The sequence below is a fragment of the Syzygium oleosum genome, unplaced genomic scaffold (assembly GCF_021117445.2).
Source record: "Syzygium oleosum isolate NSW1041296 unplaced genomic scaffold, Sole_v2.1 Sole_v2.03, whole genome shotgun sequence".
NCBI lineage: Eukaryota > Viridiplantae > Streptophyta > Magnoliopsida > Myrtales > Myrtaceae > Syzygium > Syzygium oleosum.
This window is the reverse complement of record NW_026607487.1, coordinates 6,646,296-6,667,999: the sequence shown is the minus strand read 5'-3', so window position 1 is coordinate 6,667,999 and position 21,704 is coordinate 6,646,296. Positions and strand designations below refer to the sequence as shown.

Below are 21,704 nucleotides of genomic sequence, written 5' to 3'. Positions count from 1 at the left end.
ATTTTTTTTTGAAGAAATAAAAAAATAAAAATAGTATGTGTAGTCGGTCTGGTCCGGTTCCTCATTGGAACCAGGAACTAGACTGCTCGAACACCGGTTCCACTTATAGAAATCGGGAACTGGACTGACTCTCCTCGAAACTGGACCAAACTGGCCGGTTCCCGATTTGGGCGTTCCGTTTCGCACACCCCTAGTGATTGTGTAAGACCACGAGATTCACAATGTTGCCATGTCTCTTGATATTGATCGAATCACCACCGACTTTGAGTCTCTCACGACACAATCCTTTCGGCGAGGACTCACTCTCAATCGTGAATATAATCACATAGCCAAAAACATTGTGTTTCCATGATTGAGATGAGCAATGGAAACTCAATAGTTTCACTGGAAGAGATACCCAAAAGGAAGCTCAGGTCTTAGGGCTCGTTTAGTTCAACTTTGCAAATGAGTCTTGGGGAATGCAAATACCTTTAGGTTAAAGCTCATTGGGGAAATGAAAATGGCGTTTGGTAAAAAATTATTCGTAAATCTACTTTGGCTCAAGTTGTGTTTAACAATTTCTTTTTGCGAAAGGGCTTTGGGATTTTCTTTTTTATTAAAAAAAAAGTTTACCCTTCGCTGAAGTCGACGAAGGGCTACGGCCGCCGGTGAGTCAGATCTGGTGCCGGCGGCCATCGCTAGAGGTCGGGCTACTCCCGGTGAGGGTCGTGCGACCTAGGCGGCCGTCGCTTGAGGTCGCTCGACCCAGGTGACGACGGCGACCCTAGGCAGCCGTCGCCTAAGCGGTTGCGTGATCTCATCGGCCCGTCGCCAGTCCTTCGCTGTCCCTATCTGGTGTCGCCGGTTGCCCTCGCGCAAAGAAGATGAACAATAACTACGAGGGGCAAAATCGGAATATTAAAGAATAAGTGATGGTAATTTGAGAAGAAAAAAATTGATTTCAACATTTGCCAAATGCTGAAAGCTCAAAGCTAGTCCGAACCAACTTTGAGCTTTGAGCATTCTCAATGCTGGCTTTCGAATGCTTGCCAAACGCCCCAGCATTTCCCCAAGGGACTTTCGAGGGAATGCTGAACCAAACGAGGACTTAGTTATCCAGTTGGACCCACTTTTAATTACCCAGTTTGACCTACTTTCACTAAAAAATTTAAACTAATAAATTGCGAGATAATTAAGATATATTAAGTGTCTCATCTTAAACTACATCTCCAATGCGAGACTTCTCTTGCCTAACACTCGCGCATGGGAACCTCAACATCAACAACCAAAGTAAGCTTTCGACTTGAGAACCATTGAAGAACCCTAATTTGGAAGTTAGGATTTTCTCTTTGGATTAGAGAGAGTAGTTGTGGAGAGCTAGAGGGGCAATTGCGCATCTTGCATTCACTTATACACTTAGGCTGCGTTTGGTCGATCGGATAAAAGTCAGGATAAGATATGTTTTATCCTATTCTGTGTTTGGTGGTAGTCCAGGATAGGATAAGGTCGGATATAGACCGGATATAGCCCGGATAAAAAAATCCGAGGGGGGGTGGGATAGACCTGGATAGGATTTCTAATGTCTATTTTTCCAGAAACCCTACGCTCCACTCGCCGTCATCTTCATCCCCACACCTTGTGCGCTTTTACCAAAAAAATTTCTCGGCTTTTTTTCCTTCACCGACTCCTCCGGACCCGTGAATAGCAAAAAAAAAAAAATTTATCCTATCCGATTTTAAATCCGTAGTCTACCAAACAGTGGATAGGATATGAAGAAATCCCAGGATTTCTTATCCTATCCTATCCAGTTCTATCCTGTTTAGAAATCCAGACGATCAAACGCAGCCTAAGGGTGCGTTTGTTTGAGAGAAAGTATTTTCCAAAAATCCGTTTTCCGGACTTTCACCCATTTGATTTGCCGAAAATGGTAAGTAAACTGAAAACACTAACCGGTCAAGGAAAACAAGTATGTATAAAATTAGGAAAATGAATTCCCTAATCTAAGAAGTGAAAACACTTTCCGGAATTATTCATCTTGAATTTGTTAATATTTTTTCTTTTTTTTTCTTTTCTTTTTTCTTTTTTTTTCTTTCTAAGAAGGAAAACATTCATGTATTTTTTTTCTTAATAAAAATAATTTAAAAAATATATATTTTTTTTGATAATTTTCACTATCAGATTTTCATTACCAACAACCGAAAATACATTTTAAGTCTTTCTTAGGTTTTAGCCAAACATCGAAAAATGAACTCATTTTCCTAAAAAATGATTTCCTGAAAAGTATTTTCCAGAAATTGTACATTTTCCGTGAAACAAGACTGCATTTGTTTCGAAAAAAACTTCATGATAAAGGAAATCATTTTCAGAGAAATCATTTTTTAGGAAAATATTTTCTTCTGGAATTTATTTTCCTAACTTTAAACATTCTTATTTCTTTGATAGCAAATGATTTTATGTTTGATAGATCATTTTCAGCAAACCAATCGCGTGAAAGTCCACAAAATAATTCGCATAAATTTCCCTTCACTCAAACAAACACACTCTAACTCTTTCCCTTAACCTATGTACGCTAAGATAACTGGACTAAATCGGCCTATCCACAACGGGCTTCTACATCAAGTTCCGATTACCAAATCTCGCCATAGGACACGCTCAATCACATCTACGTTTCTGGAGGTTGTCTTCTTTTGATTGCACGATATTCAAGAATTCGAAGATTTGATCGTATTATCTGAAGCTTCATGACTCGATTGCGTTTCAAGACGAGACTGGTACTTTGGGTGAGCTTGTCCTTTTAACGTGCGAATGTGCTTTACCCAGTATCTCATTTCTATGTAGGATGATGCCAATGCCATGACTAGCAAGCAGAGGAATCAGGGCAAGGATTGGATACTATCTCCAGAGCGAAAAGTTATTCTTCAAAGCAAAGCATAGCGGTCATGTAAGGCAACTTCAACAAGGCTAGCAACCTCGTATATAAGCCAGCAAATTTCACGAATCCTCTCATCGGTCTTTTTGCTCTTCAAATGGCTAATCCTGCATTTGATGACAAACAAGGTACGTGACTCTCTCTCTCTCTCTCTCTCTCTCTCTCTCTCTCTCTCTCTCGTAAATTGTATCAAAGAACATTAAACATGGGCTTCACTGCCACCAATCTTTTGCCTGCTGTTTCATTTGCAAGAGCAGAGAGAATGGTGTCGGATGCTCCACCAGCTCACTACGTGCTCAGGATACAATCATACTCATTGCTCTCGAAGAACTCTGTTGACAAGTATGAGTCCGGGGTCTTCCAAGCTGGAGGCTACAAATGGTAAAAATGACTTCACTTTTCCCATCCACATAATTCGTTTGCCAATCTTTTTGGGTTCATCGGACAGTGATTCTTCTTTTTGCTGTCTCTTTCTTTTTTCCACAGGAAGATGATTCTTTACCCAAATGGGAACAAGAGCAAGAACGTGAGAGAGCATGTTTCGCTTTACCTGTCAATGGAAGAAACAAGCTCACTCCCCTCAGGTTGGGAAGTTCGTGCTTTGGTTAGATTCTTTCTGCTTGACCAGGACAAAGACAGTTACTTGACAATCCAAGGTATAGATAACTTCAAACCACATATTATCTCGTCATTTTGTCCTCATTTATATAGTTTGGTAAGATTGTAAAAAAAAAAGTAAGCTCTTCGATTAGCAAGTTAGTTAAGCAGCTGAGTGTCTGTTGATAGACGTGATTCTTGTTTTCTTATTCCGCAGATGCCATGAGAAAGGAATGGCGCTTTCACAGGATGAAGCTCGAATGTGGCTTCGACCAATTTCTTCCTCTGAAGACGTTTAACGATGTGCAGAACGGATATCTCATGGATGATACTTGTGTGTTCGGCGCGGAGGTTTTCGTGACGAGGGAAAAGAGCACTGGCAAAGGAGAGAATCTGTTGATGATAAAGGATGCAATCGGTCAGAAGCACGCCTGGAAGGTCGACAACTTCTCAAAATTGGACGAGGAATTCTCCGAGTCAAAAGTATTCATAGCCGGAAACCAGAAATGGTATCGCTCTCAACGTTTCTGATATAGTCATGCACTAAACAATGGATGTTAATCTCCTCTGCTCACTTGCCTCATGATGTGCTCCTACACTGATCATGGAGAACAATGAACTGTCTTGACAAAAACATTTTGGGTCATATTTTTTGAGGAAGTTTCTTCAATTTGTCTTCTGATTGGTGGGTCACAAACAACGCACGTTCATTTTGCTAAAATTTGTATAAGGGTGATACCTATATTGGTAACCCAACATTTAGATGCATGTTTTTCTTGCTGGAGATGGAACTACAACACTGAAAAAATCCTCACCAAGTTCAGTACCATCCGTCCTTCCAGGAGTGAATAGGATTGGGCATTTAAGCGAGTGAACCACTTTATTCTTCCATTAAATGTAGTCAAGTCTTGCAAACAAGAATACATTGATTCATCATACGATGCGTATGCCATTGATTCAGGAAGATACGGCTCTATCCAGACGGAAAGGGAAGCGGACTCGGAGGTTTCGTCTCTCTATATTTAGTTTTAGCCGACGCGAACACCCTTCCTCCTGGCACTAAAGTATATGCAGACTTCTCGCTGCGCATCATGGATCAGCTTCAAGGAAGGCATTTCTCTGGAAAAGGTGATTACTTCTTGTAAGAAATACAGTTACGAGCGATTGAATTCTTGTTATTGACATTGGAAACGCATTCTCTATCTCTCTTTCTTATGCAGCTAATCACTGGTTCAGTGCCTCGACCGAGGAGTCTGGTTGGGCGAGATTCATTTCGCACGCCACCTTCTATTACCCCAACATGGGCACTTTGGTGAAGGACACCTGCGCAGTCGAAGCGGAGGTCACCGTCCTGGGCGTGGTGAACGCGGTATGAAGCCGCCATTCTGTTGAGATTCACACTGTCAATCAGTAGCATCGTTGTGAATATTCGCATACCAGCACTGTAACGATAACGATACAGACTATTTCCAGGTTGCTTTATATCAGTACATGACTCAAAAAGAATAAAATTAAAATTTGAACCCTGATCCGAAAGATACGCACCAAAGCACACATTGTTCTTCTCCGCAAAGTCTTTACTGCCAGTCTGACGATAAATCAATTTTGCTATATGATGAACTTGGTACTCGTCAAAATAACTTCTCCTCCTCCCCAAAAATTTATTATTTTGCTCCAATGAGCTTAAAGATTTTGTGCACCAGCACATTGTTTCCAGAGACATAATCTTGGCGCGAATTGTCCCTGAAAGTTCGGTCTTTGTACAAATTCTCGAGTGCGCCCACCCGGGCACGACCAAACCCATTTTAGATGCTTATTTGAATGTTAAAGGGCATTCAGTTCTCTCCAATTTTCAGTCGATTTGCATGTTCAAATAGGAACATCTTGTTGGTATGCTCTGCTAGGACACCACCCAAAAAATATAAAGACGTATCCGAATTTCCGTCTAGATACCCACTTATATACCTCTTTCTCTTGAAATACAAGTCTGTACCCTAAATTTAGCGAATTGTTCATCTATTTACGATTTTGTCACTTTCCTTTCCAAATATTTCTCTCTTCATTTTGTTCCGCACGTCTCCCTCTTCTCAAGCTCGCGCCGCGGCCGCGGCCGCCGGAGCTCGAACTCCGAACTCGCGGCCAGGCCTGCGAGGTCTAGTGGCCAAACCGAAAGTGATTAGCGACGGACTCATACAAGCGAAGACAAGGAAGGATTGCAAGAACCGCGCATTGAATTGATTCCCGCTTTCAGGGGCTGATTACTGTATATTTCCAACCAATTTCACCTACTCGCACGCTCCTTTCAATCTTCTTGCTGGAGCGTCGACTTGGTTTGAGCTCGAAATCGTTCGACCATGGCTTCTTCTTCCTTCCCTCCCTCGTGATAACATCGTCCGCCCATAATGCGATTTCTCATGAAACAGCAAAATTTGTCCTTCTGCGAGATATCATCCGTCTTCGTTTTGTCCCCGAAGGAACGCCAGATATGGCCACGGCGAGCGGCGTAACGTTGGAGGGGCGGTAGGAGATGATGGGGTTGCCGGCAGAGAGGAATGGTGGCGGTGGACTCAGGTTGACCGTGACATGAGATTGTACTCGCCACAGCCAGACCAGTATAAGCAAATATGGCGTGGGTTCACATAGTAGTCATAAAGAAATTCATCCCATCTAGATTGGTTCACGGTAGTCGTCTTCTCGTTCCATACAATGCTCTTGGAAAAAAAAAGAAAAAGAAAAAGAAATTAGGATGAGTTATTTAGCTAGACAAAATCAAATAAGCAACCTGTTGTATAAGTCAAAATTCACCATGCTGATGCATTTTTGGTATGCGATAGCAAGAATGATTATCCTTTGTCACAGATGGAATTCATAATTGAGCTTTTTTGCATGAGAGTTGCGAAGGATCCTTCAACTGAAAAGACGAAATTACCAATACCTTTTTCTTTTGGCCAGAGAATTACCAATACTTCTGTGGTTAAAAGACACAAACACGTATACACTTGGACTCCATTTGTTTCGCGGAAAAATGAATGCTCTGAAAAATATTTTCCGAAAAATGATCGCTTGTATTACTTGAAATAAAAAGTCAATTAAGATCTTGAAACAATACATGTCTAAACATCTTCTTGGACAATGAAAATATTTTTCATAGATTCATTTTTGTAAACGATACAAGTGTTCATTTTACGCACCCTTAAATTTGATCGAATGTAGCGGCACACTTTATGTTGAGTTGAATCCATTTAGTTTTGAAAAAATTTAACGTTACCTGTAAAAGTTTTGAGTAAAAATAAAAGCTGCCACGTTAAATTTTACCGTCACCTTAAACTAAGACCTTACAGAGATATTTGATTTTACGATATCCTAGGACTTGATTTTGTTATTGGAAGTTTCGTGACTTGGCTGCATTTTGAGAAACAGTTAGTACTTCCGGTGTGCTTGTCTTTCTGACGTGCCAATGCACATACCAAATATCTCATTTTTATGTATGATCATGCCATGACTAGCAAGAAGAGAAATCAGGGCAAGGATCGGAACTTTCTTTTCCTTGCTAGTGTTTTTGCTTTCACGGTTCTTCAGTGGAATCAGGGCAAGGACTGGATTCTATCCCTAGAACGAAAAAGAAACTCGTCTTTAAGCAAAGTATAGCGGTGCTGTAAAGTAACTTCAAAAAGGCTAGCAACAGATGCATATGAAATATTATATATAAGCCAATAAATTTCACGGATCCTCTCATCAGTCTCTTTACTTCGCAAATGGCTAATCCTGCATCTGATGATCTACAGGGTATGTGACTCTCTCTCTCTCTCTCTCTCTCTCTCTCTCTTCTCTCTCTCTCTCGTAATTTGTACAAAAGAACATCGATCATGTGCTTCACTGCCATCAATCTTTTGCCATGTGTTTCATTTGCAGGAGCAAAGAGAACGGTGTCAGAAGCTCCACCAGCTCAGTATGTGGTCAAAATACAATCATACTCATCTCTCTCAATGAACTCCGTGGACAAGTATGAGTCGGGGGTCTTCCCAGCTGGGGGCTACAAATGGTGACGATCCTCCACTTTTCCCATCCACATATCTATTTACCAATCTTTCTGGGTTTACTGGACAGTGATTCTCCTTTCTTGTTTTCAAAGGAAGCTGGTTCTTTACCCAAATGGGAACAAGAGCAAGAACGTGAAAGAGCATGTTTCGCTTTACCTGTCAATGGCAGAAACAAGCTCACTCCCCTCAGGTTGGGAAGTTCATGCTTTGGTTAAATTCTTTCTGCTTGACCAAGACAAAGACAGTTACTTGACAATCCAAGGTATAGCTTCAAACCACATATTATCTCATCACTTTCTCATCTATTTATACTCTTCAATAGTTGTGCCACATGGTCAACATGCATTCTCTTAATGCATGCATGATCAAGCAACATACCATCTCCTTTATACCAAGTTTTATTTATAATTATAAATCCATGGTCAATATGGCTACCCTATTTCGCAAAAAAGGGAAAAAAATATTGAATTAAGTAATAGAGAATAGGAACGCTCTTTTCCTTTTCATGCTTTGAGTCATTTAAGTTTGAGTTTATCCTTGTGAGTATACTCTTAATGGGTCTAAGCAATTAAGCAATGAATGTTCATGGTAGATAAGCAGCAAGAATTGGTTGATTGATTCAATTCTTGTCCTTCCCGCAGATGCCGTGAGAAAGGAATGGCGCTTTCACGGGATGAAGCTCGAATGTGGCTTCGACCAATTCATACCTCTGAAGATGTTTAACAATGCGCAGAACGGATATCTCATGGACGATACTTGTGTGTTCGGTGCGGAAGTTTTCGTCACGAGGGAAAAGAGCACCGGCCAAGGAGAGAACCTGTCGATGATAAAGGACGCAATCAGTCAGAAGCACGTGTGGGAGGTCGAAAACTTCTTACAAATGGACGAGAAATTCTACGACTCGAAAGTATTCATAGCCGGAAACCAGAAATGGTATCGTTATTGACGTTCCTCGTATAGGCATGGGGCTAAAAATTGGATGTTAATCTCCTCTGCTCACTGGCTTGTGAAATGCTGCTATACTGATCATGGAGAACAATGAACTTTCTCGACAAATGTATTTTGAGTCATATTTTTCCGATAAAGTTTGTTCAACGAGTCTTCTGCTTGGTAGGTTAAACAGGACATTACAACATTTGCAACCCAACAACAGAGGCATGTTTTTCCTGCCGGAGACGGAGGAAACACGGTCCAAAACTTTTGCTACAACTCAAAAAAAAATCCTCACCAAGTTCAGTGCCATCTGTCCTTTCAGGAAGGAATGGGACTGGGCATTTAAGCTAGTGAATCACTCTATTCTTCGATTAACATTGCGAAGTCTAGAAAACCAGAATACATTGATGGATCAGGTGTTGTGTGTGTCGTTCATTCAGGAAAATACGGCTCTATCCGGACGGGTCGGGAATTGGACTTGGAGGTTTCGTCTCACTGTTTTTAATTTCCGCTAACGAAGACACCGATCCTCCTGGTACTAAAGTATTTACAGGCTTCTCGCTGCGCATCATGGATCAGCTTCAAGGAAATAATTACTTTCGAAATGGTATCCATTTCTTGTGCGAAAACAAGCTACGAGCGATTGAATTCTTGTTTTTGACATTGAAAACGCGTTCTCTCTCTCTCATGCAGCTAACGCCTGGTGCAGCGCCTCGATCAACTGGGGTTGGGACAGATTCATGTCGCACGCCAACTTACGTTCTCCGAACAGAGGCTATTTGGTGAGGGACACTTGCGTGGTCGAAGCAGAGGTCACTGTCCTCGGGGTGGTGAATGCGCTGTGAAGCCGCCATCCTGTCGAGATTCACACTGTCAATCAGTAGTATTGTTGTGAACATTTTCATACCAGCACAGTAGTGATATGATACAGATTATTTCCGGGTCCTGATTCTCTCATGCCATCCAGTCCAGTCGTCTCTATGGGTCTCCAATTGTTGCTTGATATTAGCATATGACCTCAAAAGAAACAATTAGACATTGGACCTTGATCCGAAAGATAAGAATCAAAGCATACATTCCCTCAGCAAAATCTTAACTACAGTCTGAACCGCTAATCGCTTCAACAGATCATTGCACTCTTCTCATAATATCATCTGAGTATCACTATGTAAATCAATTCTCCGCCTGACTAAATATTTATGAACTTGGTATTCATCACATCACTGTTTTTGCCCCCCCAAAAATTATTATTTTGCTGGAATATGCTTAAGGTTTTGTGCATCAGAATATCGTTTCCAGAGACATAATCTTTGCGTGAATTGTCTCTAAAAGTCTAGCCTTTGTACAAATTCTTGAGCGCGTGCGCAAATTATGATGCTTTATCTGGGCACGACGAAACATTTGTAGAGGCTTTGTTTGAATGTTAAAGGGCCTTCAACTCGCTCTAAATTTTAGTCAAATGTGAATGCTAAAGTAGTAATATTGTGTCGGCATACTCTGTCAATAAAAATAAAATAAAGAGAAAATATCGAAAACATATATGAATATTCACCTAAACACCCACTTATACTTCTATTTTTTATATAAAAAAATACATTTTTGCACCCTTAATTTAGCAAATTGTCCATCTATTTACAATATCGCCATTTTCCTCTCCAAAATATACCCTTGCTTTCTCACATAATAGACAATCGCAACCTCCTCTCTCTTTTTATCTCGTTTATCTCTCTCTTTCTCAAGCTTTGCTAGTGGCCAAACCGAAAGTGATTAGATTGCAAGTGTGACGGCCCAAGCCAAGTGGCGGAGCGTGGGGAGGAGGGATGGCGGTGCGTCCGCGCCACTACCCCGCACGTGTGCAGGGAAGTGGGGTACCTCTCTTGTCCCACATCGCCCAGGGGGGAAGTTCTGGGCTAATTGATAAGCCTTGGGTGGCCTATATTGTGTAACGCGTTTCACACAAGCTTCCGCTGTGATGAGAACAAAGCCTTGAGAGGGATGGCGGTGCGTCCGCAATATTGGGCTTGGGAGAGGGATGGCAATGCGTTCGCGCCTCTGCCCAAGACAACGCGTCTTCTGCTCGTGCTTAGACTTGGTTCGAGCTTGAAATCGTTAGAACATGCCTTCTTCTTCCTCCTTCCGCCACGACGACGACATAGTTTATATCCATCACACAATTTCTCGCGAAACAGCAGAGTCGAACCCCGATACGAGCTCGCGGCCATGGCCACCACGATGGGAGTAATGTTGGAGGGGCGATCCGAGACCGGCAATGGGGAGGGGGACTTACGTTGAGAGTTTAAGTGTGTGGATTTTGTCTAGAACTTTTCGGAGATGAAGGGTATTTTCGTCATTTTAGTACCACGGAGGTATGAAAGTTGTGTGTCGGGTGGTGATGAAAACTCAAGTATGTATTTGGTAGTTTCTTTACAAGTACTGTGTATTTAACTAAAAATACACAAAACTAAATCTTAAAATTACCAAAAAAAATTGGTAGTTTTCGATTCAACAACTATTTTGGGCAAAGTTGTATGAAGAAAAGATCATAAGTCCTAATAAGATTATTAAGTCAAATTATTATTTAAATTGATTTTCAAACTTACACGCCATCTAAGTATTTCTCAAGAACATATTCTGAAGTCAGTACTTAGACATGACCTGCAATTGCGTGACATTCTCATCATATTTGCCGCGGCTACCGCTCCATGATGCTAATAACTTATCTCTCGATCACATTCATTCCATTTAAAGGCAGACATTTATCACCTTGAATGAAGAAAAAGAGATAAATCACCAATCGGTGGCGACTTTCTTCTCACCTGTCACGCCCCGTACCTTACAAACACGTAACATCCCGCCGCGGTCGTTGAGAATGCGACTCCCAGGATTCATCGCCGACCCATTACCATCGAATAAGAGAATATACGCGGAAGCCAAATGAACACTCCATTCAACAAACCAACAAACCATTTTATAAACTTAATGTCACATACAGCCAAAACATATAGAAGCCTTCCTAAAGGCCACAAACTCAGACTACGCATACTCAAAAAGGGATAGGGTGGTCGATCTGCTCCACTACTCTATTCAAAAGAGGAGCTCCAAAAAGATAGGAATTTCTAACCCTATCAAAAACCTCCACAGCATCCTGGCGGCGCTCCTGGCGAAGTCGGGTCAGATGCCTCGCTATAAGAACCAGGCGGCAAAGGCTCCGGTTCAGGGTCTGACTCGTCGGACCACGCCTGGGGTTCCGTAACCATCGGTTCGGACTCAGGATTAACAACAACTCCATCAGAGGGAACAATCTCCATAAGATCCCACTCTCCTAAACCATCGTCAGGGGGAATATCAAATTCCCGGAGAGGACCAAAAGTCTGAGCTCCATTCCTCAGAAACCATCCCATATACTTGTGAGCTGTCAAGTACTGCTCACAATCATCTACCCAAATTGTACTCTCATACTTCTGATACTCCCTATTCTCACCAGCTGGGTACTCAGTCACCCAATGCTCCATTTCCGTTGGTACCTCGAAACGTAGCGGAGGCTCAGTCATAATCAAGGTCGAGGGACTGAAATGTTTAACAACGGAGAATGAGATAAAATCTCAATAAGTAAACTGCCTAAGTCTTGACTAGGGCAATACGTACCTCTAGCACCCTAATCATGCAATTCTAACCAATAGGGTAAGTTCCTATCAAACGAACAATGGTACTACATACTATGCAAAGTCTCGAATTGCATCACAACCATGGCATACTATCAATATGCATAACAACAATAATAATAATCCAGACATACTCAATCATTCACACGAGTCTCGATTATAAGATGAAATCACTTCGACCTGTCCTATATCGTGCCTCACGATTTTATCCCATAATCAAGCGCAAAGCATGCCATATGCACATAACACTTGAAGTTGTCCAGATTATTAACGACCCACCAAGGTCACACCGAACTCCAGCCGGTCTTCCGGCATAGCCAAGCATCACCCTACTACTTTGGGCATGGCAACGTCCAGGATCGAACCCCCCAACAAGTCGGGTATCGGACGGCATTCCATTTAGGAGCATCGATCCGGCCTCCACCGCGATCGGCAATGTCTAGGATCGAAACCCCCCCCCCCCCCCCCCCACGATAAGTTGGGTACCAGACAGCATCCGAACTTCCCCCGGGCATCGTCTAGAACTCGTCTTGGACGGAATTCACCATGGCTATACACGTAAACAACCACGCATTGCCAATTTTAATCTTCCTTAATTAGCCAATGCAAGTGTTTATGACGTGCAATTTACTACGAATAAATATGCCATGAATCGCACTCGTTTTCGTATCAAACATCAATATATGATCACGATATGCCATGTTAAGCCAACAATAGCCATAATTAACCACACGATCCACTTTTAAAATCCTACGATTATTCATCAAGTGCAAGATCAACCATGAAATATCAATTTCAACCATACGATCTTCATTCTAGGCCACGAAATCGTCATTCCAACCACACGATCAAGCCATAGTCAACTACTCAGCCATGATTAAATAAATTAACCATACGATTAAACAATTTAATCATGCGATCGGCATTAAACAACTAATCCACCACACGATCGTCATTAAACATTTAATCGGCACATAATCGACTAATTAGCCATGCGATGGTCAATCAAAGCCACACAATCAACTTCAAATCTCTAATAAGCCATATGATCAAATTTTATCACATCCTAATTTAATTTAAACCGTGCGATCAAAATTAGCACATAATCATGTTAATTAAGCCCTAAAATTAACATTAACCAATCTAGAATCAATGGGGGCCATATGATCAATGTCCAAATCATCCAATTCAGCCACTACCACATGATTATTGCAGCCACAAGACTAACCCACGAATTTAATTAAAACAACCAATAAACAAACATAATTAGCCAAATTAAGCACAATTAGCAACATTAAACATATGCTCAAGCTCAAGTCACATAATCTACCTATCTTAAAATTCAGATCAACCATATAATCATCAAATCCAGCCACCAACAAATCCTTAATTCAGCATCTACCATAACCCCTAAATTACCCTAACAACCCCTAAACACTATCCATTGGTAACCTACTAACCTAATCAAGGTTTAGGGAGTTACTTACCACTAATTTAAGCTAAGAACTAAGCCAAAACCAGCAGCACCAGTCCCGGCCAAGCCAAGAGCTCCGGCGAACGGCGGCGGCCCAAATGGCGATCCGGTGAACGGCGGCTGCTTTGGGTGTGAACGGCGGCTTGGGGGCAGCTCACGGTGGTCCAGGGTGGTGGCGTGAGGTGCTGGTAGGTGGTGGACGGTGGTGGTGGGTGTCTCGGTCAAGGGAGAGGGAGAGAGAGAGAGAAAAATGAAGAGAGAGGGAGAGAGAGCAAGGAAAAAGTGAGGAGAGAGAGAGTGAGCTGAACATATCTCTCAAATGGATGGCTTGGATGAGTCCTTGATGCCCAAGAAAAATCCAAAGGCTAGGAATGCATCTTGACAAAAGGCTTCTAGAATGGCATTTTTGTAATTAATCAAAAAAAAGCAAGGGCAAAGCTATCCAAGAGAGGGAATTTCGGCCACTAGGGTAAAAAGATCATTATGTCCTTCCACTCAACAAATAAACTCTAGAACACACAGGAGTAAAATCGTCTTTTCCAATTTCCAAGCCAATTTTCACTTTTTCGAGAATTTCTGAGCAAACCGATAATAAAGTGAGCTTAACGCGGCGTCGTCCAATATAATAATTTTGATATCCTTGAAAGTTCTATACCCAAGTTCGGATTCCAATTCGTGGCCAAAATCGATCAAACGCGACTTTCGTGTATCTCAAACTAACGAGCGGCTTTTAGGGTTTACGCGTGTCGACCCGTGGTTGATTTGATATCAATCCACGTTTAAGTTTACTCGAGCTATGGTGACTTCAGTTGTCATATAATTACGAGAGTCAATCACTAGTTCCGAATGACATGATTGTTAGAAATTGATTTTGGAACGTTCGGAATGCATACAACGATTAAACGGAATCACCCGTGACTCAATTGTATAACATTGTTAAATTGTTCCATAATCATTCTTGGATTGGCCTATAATGGCCCAAAATATCCCCTCGTCAATCCTTATAGTCGAAGTGTCGATCCAGGTTCGAGTTCTTGGGTTGTGTGTACCAAAATCCTAACTAGCCATTCCTTAATGGTTAGTATTCTCAAGAATGGCCAATTCCGAGTGAGATATAATAGAAAGTGCATTGATGATAATATCATTTCATAAATCCCGAAAGTGGGTTGAAATTCAGAATGTCACATCACCAAATGGTTCGGACTGAATTAGCCAACACATTGAAATCGAGCATGTATCATAAGTAGATGGATCGATGGAAATCCACGGCGATCTATAGATTAGGTATAAATATTGTTTTCTCAAATTATTAAATTTGAGAAGTAGAGACAAAAAAAGTTTTAAGGTTTTTCGAGCTAACTTTTGTAATCCTTGAATTTCTATAGCGGATTTACTTCTCCCCCGTGACTTTTCTCGCAAGGATTTTCTACGTAAATCTCTATGTTCTTTTAATATTCTCAGTTTTAATTTCATTGTAACTTTAGCATTGGTCGTAACGGATGGGGTTGCCAGCAATGGGGTATGGAGCCGGTGGACTTAGTTTGACAATGACATGCATAATATCTTGTGCTTTGCCCTTGGCCATGTATAGGCGTGATCTTTCGAGAGCATCTAAAAATCTCTTTATTGATCCCGACATGAACTTGACAAAATTGAGTTGACCTTAATTTCATTTTAATAAAAAAACAAGATCAGATAATTTAATTTTGACATTAAAATAGTGAATTCCTAATTATCTTAGTGCCAAAGTCATGTCAGCCAGCTTGATATGATTACTATGGGTTTGCTTTTGAGATCAACCTAAGCAATTCCATTTACTATGGATTCATTTGCATTTTCTCTATGATAATTTAGCCTCTATCAAATCATTCCATCTAAACCACTGGCGTCTTGGCCAATTGGCCAGGATCCCACTTGGGATCCCCGAATCGATATTTGTGGGGAGCTGATGTTTCGACTCTACCTTCGGGTGCCGAGTTCGAATCCTCCTTCTCGCATTGTCAATTCAGACTTACGCAGTACTGGGGAGTTGGGGCCTCCTTGCACCCGATAAGGTTTTACTCGCCACAACCAGACCAGCACAAGAAAATACGGCGTCGGTTCACATCGTTGTCATTCAGAAAACCATCCCAACTAGATTCGTTGGCGATGTTGAAACATAAAAATTGTGCCCCTTACGGTAGTTTTTCGCTTGAGAGTTGCAGAGGATCCTTCAACTGAAAACATGAAATTACCTATACCTTTTTCTTTTGGCCAGAGAATTACCAATTCTTCTGTGGTTAAAAGGCATAAACACACACTTGGACACCGTTTGTTTCGCAAAAAATGAATAATCTGAAAAAAAAATTTCCGAAAAATGAACGCATGTAAAGTCAATGAAAATCTTTGAGTTTTCGTCAATGATATATGTTTAAACATTTTCTTAGACAATGAAAATATTTTTCGTAAATTCATTTTTGTAAGCGATACAAGTGATTATTTTTAAAATATATATATTTTTTCCAGATTATTCATTTTCTGCGAAACAAACGCACATTTTATATTCGATCGGATATAGCAGCACACTTTATGTTGAGTTGAATCCACTTAGTTTTGAAAAAATTAATCGTTACCTGTAAAAGTTTTGAGTAAAAATAAAAGCCGTCACGTTAAATTTTACCATCACCTTAAACAAGGATCTTAAAGAGCCATTTGATTTTACGATATTCATGAATTCCAGGACTTGATTGTGTTATTGGAAGTTTCATGACTTGACTGCATTTTGAGAAATAATTAGTACTTGTGGTGTACTTATCTTTTTGATGTGCAAATGCACTTACCAAATATCTCATTTTTATGTATGTTCATGCCATGACAAGCAAGCAGGGAAATCAGGGCAAGGATCGGAACTTTCTTTTCCTTGCTAGTGTTTTTGCTTTCACGGTTCTTCAGTGGAATCAGGGCAAGGACTGGATACTATCCCTAGAACGAAAAAGAAACTCATCTTTAAGCAAAGTATAGCGGTGCTGCAAAGCAACTTCAAAAAGGCTAGCAACAAATGCATATGAAATGTTATATATAAGCCAATAAATTTCACGGATCCTCTCATCAGTCTCTTTACTTTGCAAATGGCTAATCCTGCATTTGATGATCTCCAGGGTATGTCACTCTCTCTCTCTCTCTCTTCTCTCTCTCTCTCTCTCTCTCTCTCTCTCTCTCTCTCTCTCTCTCTCTCTCTCTATCGAGCGCGCGCAATTTGTACAAATGAACATTGAAAATGTGCTTGACGGTCATCAATCTTTTGCCTTGTGTTTCATTTGCAGGAGTTGAGAGAATGGTGTCTGCAGCTCCACCAGCTCAGTATGTGGTCAAAATACATTCGTACTCATCTCTCTCAATGAACTCTGTGGACAGGTATGAGTCGGGGGTCTTCCAAGCTGGGGGCTACAAATGGTAACAATCCTTCACTTTTCCCATCCACATAATTTATTAACCAATCTTTCTGGGTTTATTAGACGGTGATTCTTCTTCTTTCTTATTTTCAAAGGAAGCTGGTTATTTACCCAAATGGGAATAAGAGCAAGAATGTGAAGGAGCATGTCTCGCTTTACCTGTCAATGGCAGAAACAAGCTCACTCCCCTCAGGTTGGGAAGTTCATGCTTTAGTTAGATTCTTTCTGCGTGACCAGCACAAAGACAACTACTTGATAATCCAAGGTATAGCTTCAACCAGATATTATCTCGTCACTTTCTCATCTGTTTATACTCCTCAATATTTCCTATTCATGCTTTGAGTCATTTAAGTTTGAGTTTATCCATGTAAGTTTACTCTTAATGGGTATAAGCAATTACGCAATGAATGCTCATGGTAAATAAGCAGCGAGGACTGGTTGATTGATATAATTCTTGTCCTCCCCGCAGAAGCCATGAGAAAGGAATGGCACTTTGACTCGATGAATGTCGAATGTGGCTTCAACCAATTCATTCCTCTGAAGACGTTTAACGATGCGCGGAACGGATATCTCGTGGACGATACTTGTGTGTTCGGCGCGGAAGTTTTCGTCACGAGGGAAAAGAGCACCGGCCAAGGAGAGAACCTGTCGATGATAAAGGACGCAATCAGTCAGAAGCACGTGTGGTGGGTCTTTAACTTCTCACAATGGAACAAGGAATTCTACGACTCGACAGTATTCATAGCCGGAAACCAGAAATGGTATCGCTCTCGACGTTCTTCATATAGGCATGTGGCTAAAAAATTGGATGTTTATCTCCTCTGCTCACTTGGCTTGTGAAATGCTGCTATACTGATCATGGATAACAATGAACTTTCTTGACTAATGTTGGTTCATAATTTTCTGATAAAGTTTGCTCCAACGAGTCTTCTGATTGGTAGGTTAAAAACATGGACATTACAACATTTGTAACCCAACAACAGAGGCATGTTTTTCCTGCCGGAGATGGAGGAATCACGGTCCAAAATTTTTACGACGACACAAAAAAAAATTCTCACCAAGTTCAGTACCATCTGCCCTTCCGAGAAGGAATGGGATTGGGCATTTAAGCTAGCGAATCACTTTATTCTTCAATTAAAGTTGTGAAGTGTAGAAAACCAGAATACATTGATGGATCAGCGCGTATCATTCATTCAGGAAAATACGGCTCTATCCGAACGGGAAGGGAAGCGGACTCGGAGGTTTCGTCTCAGTGTATTTAGTTTCTGCCGACGTGGACACCCTTCCTCCTGTCACTAAAGTATTTGCAAGCTACTCGCTGCGCCTCATGAATCAGTATCTAGAAAATGCTTACACTGGAAAAGGTAACCATTTCTCGTAAGAAAACAAGCTACGAGCGATCGAATTCTTGTTTTTGACATTTTAAACGTGTTCTCTCTCTCTCTCCGTCTCTCTCATGCAGGTAATCACTGGTTCAGCGCTTTGAACCAGGAGTCCGGTTGGGCAAGATTCATTCCGCATGCCAACCTTCGTTCTCTGAACCCAAACTATTCGGTGAAGGACACTTACGTGGTCGACGCAGAGGTCACTGTCCTCGGCGTGGCAAGTGCGGCGCTGTGAAGCCGCTATCCTGTCAAGATTCCCACCGTCAATCAGTATTATCGTTGTAAATATGTTCATACCAGCACAGCAATGATATGATACAGACTATTTCCGGGTCCTGCTGATTCTCATGCCATCCAGTCATTTTCCTTTGGGTCACCAATCCTTGCTTGATATTAGCATGTGACTCAAAAGAAAAAATTAGAATTTGGACCTTGATCCGAAAGATAAGAATCAAAGCATACATTCACTCAGCAAAATCTTAACTACAGTCTGGCTCACTAATCGCTTCAACTGATCATTGTACTTTCCTCATAATATCATCTAAGTATCACTATGTAAATTATTATGAACTTGGTACTCATCAAATCACTGTTTTTGCTCCCCCAAAAATTATTATTTTGCTAGAATATGCTTAATAGGGGTGAGCATCGGTCTAGGGTCGACCCTGGACCAACCTTGGACTGGCCCAACTTGGCCGGTCCTGGTCCAGTTCCTAGGGGGTCTGGGTCGGTCCTTGGTCCTGGGATCCTTGGACCCTGCACTGTGTGGGTTGGTCCTCGGTCCTAAGAGTTTAGAGTTAGTCCAACTCGGATCAACCCTGTATATATTATATATTATATATAATATATATTATACATTATATGCTTTTATCTACTCTGAACCCTAGCGTCTCCTCTTCTATTGTCTTCTTTCTTATGCAGTTCAATTTGCCATGTAAACAGAAAGTATAAAGAAACCCAGCTCTACTTCGACAAAAAAAATAGAAACCCTTTTCGCTCGTCTCTGCCTCGCTCGATCGCCTTGCCTTCTCGCCTATGTTCACTCGCCTCGCCCCTTGCCTCTCTTTGCTTGCCTCACTCGCCTTGCTGCTCACCTCTATTCACTCGCCTCTCCGCTTACATTGCTCGCCTTACAAGTGCAACTTAGTTGGACAATTATAATTTGGTAAGTATTAATTATGTGTGTTGTTTATTTTGTTTTTAGGTGTTCGGAAGTTTAAGCGATCATTTGAAAATGAACAAGATATGAAGTTATATAATTCATGGTTTATATTACGTATTTTGAACTTCTTATGGTTTAATTGTATGTCAGGTGTTTGTTTTCTTGGTTTGTTGCTTTTAGCAAGTGTGAATTTTATGTTGTTATGTACTGGTGTTTATAATTTTGTTGCTCAATGTCCAATTATTGATGGATATATAATTTGAAATAGTATGTCTGTCTTTTCAAGGAATACAAAAAGTGAAACAAAAAAATAATCAATTGATCCCGGGGTTGACCCTGAAACCGGACTGAACCCATAGGATCGGTCCGGTCCTCGGTCCTAGGCTCAACAGGATCAGTCCTCGGTCCCAAAAATTGGGGACCAACATTGTGTGGGTTGGTCCTTGGGTTAGGTGTTGGACTGGCCCAATCCGAATCATGCTCACCCCTAATACTTAAGGTTTTGTGCATCAGAATGTTTCTAGAGACATAATCTTTGTGTGAATTGTCTTTAAAAGTTTGGTCTTTGTACATATTCTCGAGCACGCGTGCGCAAATTGTGATGTTTTGTCTGGGCACGATGAAACCTTTTTGGGGGCTTTATTTGAATGTCAAAGGCCTTCAAGTCGCTCTAACTTTTATTCAATTCGAATGCTAAAGTTGTCGGCATACTCTTGCTTATAAAAATAAGGGATATGTTCATTGAAAGTCCTAAAATTTATCAAGAAAATGCATTTGAGTCTTAAAATTTGCAAAAAGTACAATCAAGTTCTAAAACTTGTCAAATTGGTTCAATCGAGTCCTAAAGTTAAATTCGTTTGATTTGGCTAACAAAAAATGCCGACGTGACTTTTTAATTATTTTTTCTATCCTACATGGCAATGACATGGCTTTTCTTATAATTATTTTAATACATATTTTATTTGAATTAAAATTTTAAAAATAAGCTTGCAGCCCTTCCCGCCTGACTTCTCCTCATCATTTTTTTAATATTTAGCTTAAATAAAATTAGTATTAAAAATCAAATTTAAGCCAAAATGACATCGTTTTAGTGTTATGTTTCATAATTTAGCCACACCGTCGCCACGTAGGAGAGAGAAACTATTAAAATAAGTCACGTCAATGCCACATCAGCATTTTTCGTTAGTAAGTTAGACGGTATTAACTTTAAGACTCGATTGAATCAATTTGACAAGTTTTAGGACTTGATTGCACTTTTTGCAAGTTTTAGGACTAGAATGCACTTTCGTGACAAGTTTTGAGACTTCCAGTTAACATATCCCTCATTTTTGTAAGCAGAGTACGTCAACAAAATATTGCGACTTTAGCATTCGAATGAACTAAAAGTTATAGCGACTTGAAGGCCCTTTAACATTGAAATAAAGCCCCTAAAAAGGTTTCGTCATGCCCAAATAAAACATTGCAATTTGCGTGTTCGCACTCGAGAACATGTACAAAGACCGAATGTCCGCCGTCCGTGATACGTAGAATGGCCGGCGTCCAAGTCACAATTCCCAACTTAAATTGGCCGGATAAACTAAATTGGTTGCAATTTGAAAAAGTTTAGAACTAAATTGGTCCAATCAAAATAGGGAAAATTGTCCAAAAAGTCCTAAACATATTACACTTTTGCCAATTCAGTCATAAATCTTTTTCACTTCTTGCCAATTGAGTCCATTCAACCAATTTTGGTCGGCTAGCGCTGACGTGGCTGCCGGCCGGCGCCGGCCAATGCTGACGTGGCAATTTTCAAATATTTTTTTCTTTGTTTGTTTTTCTGACTTCTTCCCTCTGGCTAGTCCGGCGACTGGCGAGAGGCGAGGGCCGGCGAGGTCAACTTCGCCGGCCTCTGGCGAAGCTCGCCCCTGCCATCCACTAGCGAGGGCAAGTCTTGCCTAGCAAAGGCAAGGTCGACCATGCTGTCGCGACCCATCTCCCTCGCTTGAGTTGTGACGGCGAGGTCTACCTCGCCTTTGCTAGGCGAGGCGACCTCACCCAACTAGGGGCCGGCGAGGTTCGCCCTCGCCAGTGACTGGCGGGGGCGAGCTTCGCCAGAGATCGGCGAGGTCGACC

At 41.2% G+C, this 21,704-nt stretch overlaps 3 protein-coding genes across 3 annotated transcripts; all 3 read left to right on the top strand.

The window, feature by feature from the left end:
- The first annotated feature begins 2,888 nt into the window (after positions 1 to 2,888).
- On the top strand, positions 2,889 to 5,041 carry LOC115687511 (uncharacterized). The gene is made up of 6 exons (XM_030613110.2): positions 2,889 to 3,036; positions 3,166 to 3,289; positions 3,395 to 3,564; positions 3,723 to 4,014; positions 4,467 to 4,633; positions 4,726 to 5,041. The coding sequence occupies exons 1-6, from the start codon at positions 3,006 to 3,008 to the stop codon at positions 4,878 to 4,880; spliced, it is 939 nt and encodes a 312-aa protein (XP_030468970.1). The 5' UTR covers positions 2,889 to 3,005; the 3' UTR covers positions 4,881 to 5,041.
- Positions 5,042 to 6,868: 1,827 nt separating this feature from the next.
- Positions 6,869 to 9,323, top strand: LOC115687510 (uncharacterized). Its single transcript, XM_030613109.2, has 6 exons — positions 6,869 to 7,291; positions 7,418 to 7,547; positions 7,638 to 7,807; positions 8,187 to 8,478; positions 8,919 to 9,085; positions 9,172 to 9,323. Exons 1-6 carry the CDS (start codon positions 7,261 to 7,263, stop codon positions 9,321 to 9,323), a joined length of 942 nt encoding a protein of 313 aa, XP_030468969.1. The 5' UTR covers positions 6,869 to 7,260.
- A 7,339-nt stretch (positions 9,324 to 16,662) lies between these two features.
- LOC115687509 (uncharacterized) lies at positions 16,663 to 18,762 on the top strand. Its single transcript, XM_030613108.2, has 6 exons — positions 16,663 to 16,752; positions 16,917 to 17,046; positions 17,141 to 17,310; positions 17,515 to 17,806; positions 18,243 to 18,409; positions 18,508 to 18,762. The coding sequence occupies exons 1-6, from the start codon at positions 16,722 to 16,724 to the stop codon at positions 18,663 to 18,665; spliced, it is 948 nt and encodes a 315-aa protein (XP_030468968.1). The 5' UTR covers positions 16,663 to 16,721; the 3' UTR covers positions 18,666 to 18,762.
- Positions 18,763 to 21,704: the final 2,942 nt, after the last annotated feature.